The sequence below is a fragment of the Leptidea sinapis genome, chromosome 11 (assembly GCF_905404315.1).
Source record: "Leptidea sinapis chromosome 11, ilLepSina1.1, whole genome shotgun sequence".
In the NCBI taxonomy this organism is placed as follows: domain Eukaryota; kingdom Metazoa; phylum Arthropoda; class Insecta; order Lepidoptera; family Pieridae; genus Leptidea; species Leptidea sinapis.
In genome coordinates, this window is record NC_066275.1 from 7317825 (window position 1) to 7329598 (window position 11774).

Consider the following 11774-nt stretch of genomic DNA (forward strand, 5'->3'; position numbering starts at 1 on the left):
CAATTAAATGACCCATTCACCAACACACCTATGCTTCAGCATACTGATGGAAATAATACCCAATCAAATCAACAATCCTACAACAACTTGGAAGATATTCTACTTAAACAAAGCGATAAAATGAACCTCCTAATTCAACAAATTGGCTCTTTAGTGAGTCTAATCACTACTCTCGTCTCCAAACTAACAAAATGACTTCTTTACATATTGCCACTTGGAACATCAACGGCCTTACCCCTAATAAAAACGAACTAGAGACTTTCATAAAATCCAACAAGCTTGACGTTTGTCTTATTTCTGAATCACACACAACACCAAGAAGCAGAATATGTATTCCAGGATTTTCCGTGTACCTCACCTGTCATCCTGATGGTGGAGCCCATGCAGGCACCGCAATAATTATCAAGAATAACATAAAGCACTGCCTCTTGGAATCTACTACGGCTCCCTATCTCCAAGCCACTAATGTAAGGGTGGAAGATCGCTCTGGATCCCTTAACCTTTCTGCGATATGCTGTCCACCGCGGCACATAATAACAGAGAAAATGTTTACTGACTTTTTTATGTCATTGGGCAACCGATTCATTGCTGGTGGCGATTGGAATGCCAAGCATTCATACTGGGGATCAAGACTAACAGTCACTAGAGGCTGGGAACTAAAAAAGAGTATCGATGCCAATCACCTTTTAGCTATGTGAACTGGAAAGCCTACGTATTGGCCCACGGACAGCAACAAAATACCTGACCTCCTAGACTTTTTTTATCACAAAGGGTATCAGCGAACAGAACACTATCATAAAGGCAAGCCGGTTAGTCCAGTGGCCATACCCAGTGACATCCATACCGACTACCTCCACAATCACAAAACTGACTGGCGATCTTTTCAGGAATTCCTTGAATCTAACCTTAACCTTAATGTCCCACTCAAAACCAAGGAAGAAGTAGACGACGCATGCCTCTATATAAAAAGTCTTATTCAAGTGGCGGCTTGGTCTAATTCTCCTGAGCTAAAAGACACATCGCGAGTGGCATCGGTCCCTCTTTCAGTAAAAGAAAAAATCGCTGCGAAACGTCGCCTTCGTAGAATTTGGCAGACAACTCATAAACCTGAGGACAAAACCAGACTAAATCAAGCTATTAAAGAACTTAAATATCTACTGGACGACGCCGTAAATGAATCGCTTACTCAGAGATTGGCGAGAATGTCTCCTAATTCAAACGGGACTCACAACCTCTGGAAGGCAACAAAGTACCTCCCACAGCCGCATCAGAGTTCTCCACCTGGACCTAAGATCTGGTAATACATGGGCGCGATCTGACGAAGAATAATCTCAGGCCTTTGCTACATACCTGGCCGACGTATTCCAACCCAACAATATAGATAGTCCAGAAGATCCAGAAATAGACCAAATCCTAAGACAAGACCTGCAACTATGCCTGCCTTTGAGACCTACTACACCAAGAGAGGTCACTAGAGAAATAGCCAAAATGGACCCTAATAAAGCACCTGGATTTGATCTTATCGCCCCCAGGCTATTGAAAGAGCTTCCTAAGAAGTGCATTACCTTTTTGACCATCCTTGTCAATGCCACATTGAGAACCTCGCATGTTCCTGCACTCTGGAAATATCACAAATTGTTATGATCCATAAGCCTGGTAAGCCGCCTACCGAAGTCTTGTCTTATCGCCCTATTAGCCATTTCAAGTAAAGCTCCGTGACGCAAGATCTTCCCTTTTCAGCTGCAGGGCCGGAGTACCCCAAGGCTCCGTACTTGGTCCAGTTCTCTATAACATATTTACAAGTGACCTACCCCAATCACCAGAAGCAGCTGTAGCAACCTTTGCCGATGATGTGGCGTTCCTCAGTTGTAACAGTGACCCCAATGAAGCGACCAGACATTTACAAATTCAGCTCGATGCCACTTATGCTTGGCTGATCAAGTGGCGCATAAAAGCAAGCGCTCCTTAGTCTCACCACATCACATTTACCCTAAGACGGAAAACTTGTCCACCGGTCAATCTAGGCTCTGACACTCTGCCGCAATCAACCTGCGTTAAAAACCTCGGATTTTATCTGTACCGTAGGATGGTATGGAAAGACCATATAAAAACGAAGCGCAACGAAATCAAATTTAGATTCAAAAACCTACTCTGGCTTCTCGGTAGTCTGCCCTATCGCTATCTAACAAACTTAGGGTATATTGCTCCTTAATAAAACCGATCTGGACATATGGAATCCAACTGTGGTCGACAGCCAGCAAATCCAACTTTATGTGCCTGCAGAGCACGCAAAATGGACCCAATTAAGCGGTCTAATTGCGGAAACAGGAGCCCTTTACCATGTGCCACTAGAGAGCTCAAAACAGTATACTAAGGGAACTTTCATCGGCGCCTTGGTAAGCTCGAAACTCGGAAATCCATGAGTATCTGGAAATCCCAACCATATTTGACGAAGTAAAACGATACTCAATCAACTATAAGGCTCGTTTGACAACTCACCCAAACCCGCTATCCAGTATACTCTTGCAGCAAAATCCGATTAGAAGACTCAAGAGAGCCCATGTGCTACTTAATTAAGGGGAAATGGGGCAATGGCTCCACCTCGCCAAACCTCAACCTCTTGCAACTCACCTGATTATAGTCTTGAGGACTGATCGCAGGTCTAAATAATGGAAAAAAAAAATTTCGCTAGCTAGTGCTAGCTATCTAGCTATCTGCTAGCTAGCTATACGTGATACATACTGCAACTGTTCGCTGCAGGGTATGTAGCCGACAGTCACATTTTCTGATGTGGGTAAGTAAGTTTGTTGTAGAGAATACAAATGACTCAACCCTACAATTATGTAGCCTCGATGTTGTAAAACTGATCTCGCTTCAACATATCTAACCAATAATAAACTAGATATTCTTTACAATTTGTTATTTTTTAAGAGATAACCTTTACTTATGGGATTAATTACAGATATTCTTAGGCTAGGTGTGAGGCTAGGGTGATGAAGAAAGAGTAGGGTAACATTTGTAAAGTAGGCCCATAAGCCAGAAGCAGTCAAAAGCTTACTGAACATCCAAGACGGTGCCGAACGGAATTTGTTTTTGCGTGTGTTTTATGCTTAGCATACAAACGATCATCACCTCTCTAGATATGTATGGTACGCGTTTTAGTTGCTTGGAGCTTCCTAATGCAATGGCAAAAGTCCAAGTTAAATGTGGAACGTTTTTGGTTTGTATTTATTATTTTGTAGTTTGTTTTTAGTTTTGTTTTGTTTGTAGTTATTGGTCTCAGCGAAGAATATGCCTTCCCTAGAATATAACAGGTGGTCCAAGCGAGAACGCTCGGGATTCCGTAACTCTAGTAAAATCAGTATTCAGTCCTAATGTCTCCTGAAGGATCGCTGTCATATTGTGGTGGATGGATGAGGAATTGATCACCTATTCATCGGTTTAGTTGGCGGCTACTTCACACTGGTTTCACATAAAAGGCATTTATTTTCTCAAAATTGATTCCTTTAGAATTATTTTTGATGTCATTTCTAATATACTAGATACTACTACCGCTTCGGAAACAAATGGCGCTCTGAGAAAGAAGAAGTTATTATACTTATGCTGGCAATAATATTTTTATATATCGCCCCAGAGCTGCAAACATAGTCAGGCACGACTTATTACAACTGCCAATTTCCGTAAAAATATTCATAAAAGGTTCTTCATAACAACTGCCTCTTAATTATACAATCTTATTATATCACTTTACAACTCATAAAGGCTATCTATCAATCAAAGCCGGTTACAGTAACAATAGATTCGCGTTCCTTTTCTATCTTTCTGTATGTCTTTTACAGATTTTCTTCTCTCTCGCACGCTTAGTATGTATAAAAGATAGTAGTTATATTATTATAAGTTTGTGATTTATATAATCTATAAAACAATAAAAAAAAAATACTGATTGAATTATTAAAAAATCTTTATTTGTTTATTTACTAGTTATTGCATGTTTTACCATCAGCTATGTTTTTTTGAATCCAATCAATATAATTGCTCACTTTTGTGTAAACACCTGAAAATATCGTAATATTAATAATAAAATAATTGTATTAACGTAATTCTTTGTGATGCCTTATGGTACCCAAATACAAACAATATAAAAATGAAAATGTTTGGTTATTTTGATTTATTTCATTTTTGAACACGTACAATCCATAATTATTCATTTTCACCCAAATTACTTACAATATTTACCTGTGTCTCCTTCATAAATATAAGTAATTTATGTAAGTATTATGTTAATTGTCATTGTCATTTTTTAAAGATTTAGTACACGTTAATCATTATTCAAGGGTATCTACAGTATTTTGTAAAATAATACTTATTCAAAAGAAAAAAAGGTCTTACCGGGATATCTAGGGTCAGCACATCCAATACCCCATGAAACAATACCTGTTAGCAACGGGAGGTTTATTATTGACTGTCATTATTAAACAAAGAAGAGCTCTATCTAATATCGAATATTTACTACAACTAAAATAGTTGTAATAGCTCTAGTTAAATTGGAACTAAAATCAATATTAAATGTTCACAAGTCCTGTATTTGCTTGGACATACTATATTAAAAGAGTACAGCTGATTCCTGAAAGTGACTGCGAGGCCAGGAATAATTTATAGTAAAGCGTGCGATTGTCAAGCCATGCCAAACATTAACGCGGTGCGGGTGAAATTTCAATACACAATGCATCGAAAATGTAGATATTTTATTTTTAGGTAACGCACATGTCTCCAAAAATTTCAGTACGTAAACCACGGATTATTTAAGATAGTATTTGACATAAGTATAGGCTCCTGTAAGAAACAAAAGCGCAGAGAGAAACTAATAGGCAGGTTTCATACACATACATTTAATAAACGCTTCTAGCCCCAATAAACTTTCTTTGAGTAAGTACATGGTTTTCGCATACACCTTTTAAAAAGGCCGGCAACCCTGCTGTGATCCCACTGGTGTTGCAAGAGAATGTGGGCGGAGGTGATCACACATATATCTTAAATTTCCATAAAAAGAGTTCACAATTGACCATTTAGTTCGATGCTGATAAAGATTGCACGTTGTTTTTTTGGAATTCCTAATAAGAGCAACATAGAGCTAAACATTTAAATAAAACACTTTTTAAAGGATTAAAACGCGTGTAATTGTAACTGTGTTGTTTAATAAGTTTTTACGTAAAAGTTAAATTTTTTTATTATTTTTTTAAGCTTACCCGACATTTCGTGACCTGTTCAGAGCACGTTTTCAGGTGGACGGCGGTTAACAGGAGTAGAGTTATCATTATAAAGTTTATCGACATTTATTGCCTCGGATGGTCTTTGCTCTAGACCGATTGGTTTTTGGCAAAATTTACTAACAGTGTCCTCTTCTTTTTTGTGTTGTTTTGGGTTTTAATTTAGATTATTGGATCAAAGAACATAGTTACAATAACACCCGTTTTAAACTTTAAAAACTGTTTTATTAAATGTGTAACATTCGCGTTAATTAAAGAAAATACTATAAGCCTAAACAATTTCCTTAGCGACCACCAATAGCGGAAATAGATTTTAAAACTATAATATTGTTAGCATTTCTGTTCTATTTCTGTACCTTCATACTTACTTAGTTCTTATTTACTATTGTGTACCTAAGTTCAACAAACTAATTACCTTGTTCTCATGTGCAACCTGTCTGTACTTTAACTTAACTAGGATGTTATTGGGACTGGGGCTTTTTCGGTAGGCCAACCCAGTAAAATTCAGATGATCTTTTTTATGAAGTAATTAAGATTTATTAAGTCGATTATACATACCTGCTTGCACATATCTCCCTTCAGGTTCGAAGGTTAAAAACGGACCTCCACTATCACCCTGTTAAAATATAAAACAGAGGATCACGATAGTCAGTAAGAGTCTCTAGTAGTTCAACAAGAAGTGAGAATGTTAATGTTGCCGGTAAGTCTTTTTTTATTCTATAATCTTAGTTTTATTTTTCGAAAAAGTCACTCTTTAACATAATACACTTGGAATATCTTTTTTCTAAATAAAAATTCCTTTTTCAAAAAAATCTTCCTACTGCAAACCTAAATATTCACCCACTGCAGAAAGTACAGCTTCATCATATTCGAATATCTCTCCTTTCTAATAATCTTTCAACTTCGCAAATAGATAGAAATCACTAGGGGCAAGTATTTCGAAGCCACCATCTCGAATAGCAGCCATAGTACATTTTCTTGAATGAATTTTTAATAAGAATAAATTTATGTAACAGACAAATGTTTGCTTGTTTCTTATTACCTACTACTTTATATTTGTTCTGCCCATTTAGCTTTCCGGAGCCGGTTGAACTATGGAGACGATGGGCTCTTCCAATAAACTGTAATCTAAGACTGATGATGAAGCCAAGTTTCATCCGAAGCTATGAATTGAGCTAAGAAACATTGTTATGTCTCATTTGTCCAGAAATTTCACTAGCTACGGTGCCCTTCAGAGCGAAAACAATGATGCTTACACATACTGCTTCACGGCAGAAAAAGGCGCCGCTGTGGGTACCACAATCAATAAATAATCTAGGCGGCATCCTATGCGATGAAGCCTCTCACTGGTAAATGCATTTAGTCGACTCTTACGACACCCTTGGATCTGGGACCTCCCTATTATTTTTATGCCCCGGAGAAACACAGGGCAAAAATGTCCTACGCCTAAATGCAACAATCCATCATCAAGTGATACCTATCCCCCGTCCATTCGTATGACTTAACAAAGACCTTTTTAATCATTATTTACCTGGCACCCATCCTTTCCTTTAGAAAAGGCGCACATCATAGTTGGCTTCAAGTGTTGTGATAGCTTTGACTTCATGCATTCGTCATCTGATAATATCCGTAGAGTTGCCTTAAGTAGAAATTTGGACGACATCTTCTCAGAACCGATGCGACCCCATCCAACTATTGTACCCACTCTTCCTGAGAAATCTTGTCCTGTAATATTTGACCATCATTCATAACGAGGTAAGACCGAGGTTCTTGTTATTCAGGCATCGACCTTAATTCACTCAACCAAATGCGGTTAGCGGACTCAGTGTACTAAATGCTCACCGGTCAGATATGGAACACAACATTTGGTAAATAATCACTACTGGCTACAGTGAGTTAATATAAGATCTATGTTCCTAATGCGGTATTTGAAAGAATTCGTATTTTAATACGTCTACATGGCTTGTGCACCTTTAATGTATTTAATTCCTTTGGATGGCTCACTAGGAGACCCTGTTCAGTGTCAGCCAGTGATATCAGCCATAAAATTGTAAAAATATTTTTCTTAATTTCATCTTTTAAAAAGTGTTGGCTCTCACCACGGAGCCCTTTATAATTCCCCTCGTGTCACAAGAAAGTATGAGCCGCAGTAATCATATACCATCAGATACACTCGTTTGTTCTTCTCCTCCCATTAGAAAAAATCTCTCTCCTAGAAAGCTGGAACAGTGATTTCCCTGATGGCGCAAGATGCTGATGTTCACTTAATGATAAGTGATCACCACTTATCATTAAGTGACCACGTTCCGGAGGACGCAGTGTTGGTAGGCCCCCCTCACAAGACGGACCGACGTTATGGTCAAAATCGCCGGAATACTTTGTATTAGGGCAGCGCAGGACCGATCGTCGTGGAAATCTTTGGGGGAGGCCTTTGTCCAGCAGTCGACGTCTTCCGGCTGATGATGATGATGAAGTGGGTCACTCGTTTGCCCTCCTAGTCCCTCATATCTCGACCCATATTTTAAAATTGTTTAATAAAGCTTTATTGAGAAGACCATCCAGATGGTGAAGATTGTAGGCGAAATGTTTGGAAGAAGCGTCCAGTGCCATGCTGGAATTTGGCCTCCCAAAATATGATAAATAACTTCTACAAAACAATCCCAACATGAGAACGTATAAGCGAAGCTCCCAAAGCAGACTTCCAATTTTTCATATTATATTCAATTAATATTCAATCATTAATTTTTGAAGTGAAACTTCTTTGCACGGGTGCATGAGGGTACAATTTTTACGGATGAAACGCAATTATAATAATATTACTGACACGAAAATGTGGGATTTTTTTCCAAAAGGAGAGAGCGGTTGAGATTGAGAGAGAAATATACTCTATTGGTTTCGCTACATGAATAAATGCGATATAATAGATGCGATGCGAAACCCTATCGCGAAAAAAATGATTTGCTAGAATATCCTGCCCACGACTATGCCCAGGCAGAAACAGCAATATAATTTTCTTTAAGAGCTATGCAAGACTCATAATAACTGAACATTATTACATTTAAACTTTATGCGTCTTATCAAAAACAATTAACATAGGAACATAAAATTCAAATCATGAAAAATGTAACTATTTATTGCTACACAAGAACAATAATTGAATTCGTAGTCTCATTAGTATTAAATAGATGTATTTTTAATCATTTATAGCATCATAAATTTTTATTTCTCTGGGAAATTGAAATTTTACAAATATTAAACAAAGGCTTCATTTGTTTCTCCCTCTACAACAGAGAATAAACAGAGATCAAGTAAAGCAAAATATTTGTAAGAAATCTATTTCTTATTAGGATGAAGTACATACCTACCTGGATATGACAAGTAAATAATAATACCGTGGATAAATGACATTCCAACATACAAAAACTGTTAGGAATAAAAATGATAAAAATAATATTAAGAGTCTTTGTCAGAGTTTCTTTTTTTTTGTAAGTCGCAACCTTCACTTGGTACCAAAACGTCGTTTTTGATAGCAAAAATATTAGTATTATAGTGTTTGGAGAAGTGCATCCATTGTACTCAATAATTAATCTGATTTTTTATTAATTAATTTCTTTTTTTACGTATTTTGAACATGTGAAGCCGAATTTGCGCCTTGGCAGTGGCTTGTAGTGGAGTACAGCTGTCATGCCTTATTGAGTACATCATCTCTTTTCCAAGTGAGCACGAAACTGGATGTCGCTCAAAATAAATATAGAGGAGTGAATAGAGTAGATGAGATGCGACAAAGGGAGACTTTATAGCGATCAACGCACAAAAATAAAACTCTCATCGTATTAAAAGCAATAAATTCAAGAATTTTCAAAATCAGTCGGGTAGATTTTGAGAGTTTATTCATAACAGACGTAACTACAAATATTTCTTCGCTATAATTCTATTTATAAGGAACAACTAAACCATAAGGTAATAACATTACGTGAGTGCGTGAAAAACATTGCATAATGGATTTTGTATCTTGAATAAATGAGGGATATTGGCAATAAAAGGACCTTTCTATATTTCGTACGCTAATAATAAAATAACAAAACATAAAATTCTAAATTTATAACATTAGTAGGAATGCATACCTGGCTTTGGCAAACAGATCGGTAGTATAGTATTACTGAATTGAACGGGTGCATTCAGCGTTGCAATAGCTATATCGTTTTCATCTCGCACTGCTGTTGAAGTGAACTTCTCATGAATAACAGCTGAAGATATATTTCTTTTTTCAACGTTTTTCATTTCATCAAGGTTGTCAAGACCTACTAGTACCTCCATGTCCCGTATATTGTCCCTGAAATTGAATGTTTTAATTTACTGCTTTGGCAGTCATTGAATTTAAAGTAAATTTTCTAAAATGACATTGAGTTGGATGAGACGGAGTTTAGCAGAACTATGGCGTAGGTTTATGATTTTACTCTAAGATTACGCTTAAGTTTCGGTTAACTTCAGGTAACGATAAACCTGACTTGACTTATTTTAACAGAATTTAGATTACAAAACAATAAATCAATCCCGTAAATTGACGACTATAACTCGTTTCACACCAACCAACTTCTTAACCAGAATGAGGGAGTGGTAACTTACATTAAAAATTCACGCAAGACAAATAAATAGTAGAACTTATTGTCCTCTATATTTACAGGTCACCGTCAAACAACGACGCCACATCTTTTAGATATTCATTAAGTATGTACACATTTAGAAACCATAGAAAACCATATAGCGATAACTGTAACTGGAGATATAAACATTAACCTTAAAGTCAAAGATGATGAACCAGCTATTAAACGTTATAATAGACACCTTTATCCTTATATACTAGCAATCTTTGGTGTCATGCCTGGACATAATTTACCAACTAAGATTGATAGCTGTTTGGGCCACTTTATGATCAAATTAAATAAAAATATCTGTCGTGCTCAAATAACTGTTCTTAATACCACAATAACCGACCATGCCATGATTGCTTTGCTTTTAACAGATATTAATATTATTATTTTATATACCATTTCATCATGACATACCATTTGAAACAATGTCCAGCGCTTATAATATGCTTGTCTGTTAGAACAGCAGCTCCACAATGCATCCGATCATTTTTCAGTATCGCAACTGTCCATGGATATGAGTGCGGTTCTGCCCTTCTGCCTCCAACGATTCTCATTGATACTGTATCATCTGAAGGTCTCCCACAATCTGACACATCCAAATAGTACTATATAATTTTCTCAAAAAAATTGTAAAATACTAGCATTATATTAGTAATAAGATTAAGAATAATAAGATTACTCTTCCTAACAAAGAACATAAAATATTGCAAAAATTTAAGTTCAAACCTTACTCATAACTTACAAACAAATTAAAAATGTGTAATTAAACTTACGACAATTTAAATCCGCTAAATGCACCACCTAAATAATATTTACATTAAATAATCAGTAATCTAAAACCTTTTAAATCCGTATCACATTAACACATTTTTTCTACAAACCTGAATCGCTGTAACTAGTAATATTATCAAGCAAAACATTTTGAAAAGATAAACATTAAATTATTCACAGAATAAAAGGACTGTTTTCTTACTACGACACTTTTTTAATTACGCTTCCGACCGAGTCTATCACAAAAGGAATTATCCACGCGATAATACTCTGGTTTTATTCATTTAACGATAACATAACACCTACTTTTGTTTTGCACACTAATGACGTTTTGACTACGTTTTACTTTAGAATAAAAATCAAAGCACCTAAAATGGTAGTGACTGATGCAACCAAAACAAAGAAGTCATACTTGGTAATTTATTTCCGACACGCATGTGTGCCAACTATTTAATTTACTAGTTCTACATCTGTACAATTTTCCCTTATCGATTTATTTCACGGTATAAGTGACCATGTCAATTAATATGCATAATCTCAACTAATTATTAAAGTATCGATCGTATATTAAAATCTTTTTGTAACTTATACATATGGCACAATATGTTTAAAAATTAGCAAAACAATCATTATTTGTCACGACATATCAAGCGAAAAAGGTTTTCCTCTCCGTACCAAACTCATCATATCAATCCATACTTTCATCATTGGTCTTGTGATTTAGTAGGATTAGGACTTACTGGATTTACCATGTGGTTACACCCGTAATTTACGAATATTCCAACAATCCGGACAAATTGAAAAGCAGTAAAAATTGAAAGAATATTAATTCTACCGAGCCTTTGTACCGAGAATGATAATTGGAACTGATTTGGTCGAATTAAATACTGATTATGGTATATTGTGTAATTACACAATATTACACATTTCTAATATTGTGAATTTTTTATCACGTCCAAATAAGCCAATAAAGTATAAGGAGGTATTTTGTGAGCAATTATATCACATAATATCTGTTAAGTTTTTTTAGTTGAGTTCCCGGGACAAGGCTTGTCATGCTCGCTTGGATGAAACTGTACGTGGC

The 11774-nt window shown here is 36.2% G+C and overlaps 1 protein-coding gene across 1 annotated transcript; it reads right to left on the reverse strand.

The window, feature by feature from the left end:
- Window positions 1-3943: 3943 nt before the first annotated feature.
- LOC126966749 (trypsin-1-like) lies at window positions 3944-11133 on the reverse strand. Its single transcript, XM_050811020.1, has 8 exons — window positions 10801-11133; window positions 10693-10720; window positions 10334-10505; window positions 9392-9600; window positions 6799-6992; window positions 5826-5883; window positions 4390-4434; window positions 3944-4054 (listed from the first exon to the last, which is right to left on the reverse strand). Exons 1-8 carry the CDS (start codon window positions 10837-10839, stop codon window positions 3978-3980), a joined length of 822 nt encoding a protein of 273 aa, XP_050666977.1. The 5' UTR covers window positions 10840-11133; the 3' UTR covers window positions 3944-3977.
- Window positions 11134-11774: the final 641 nt, after the last annotated feature.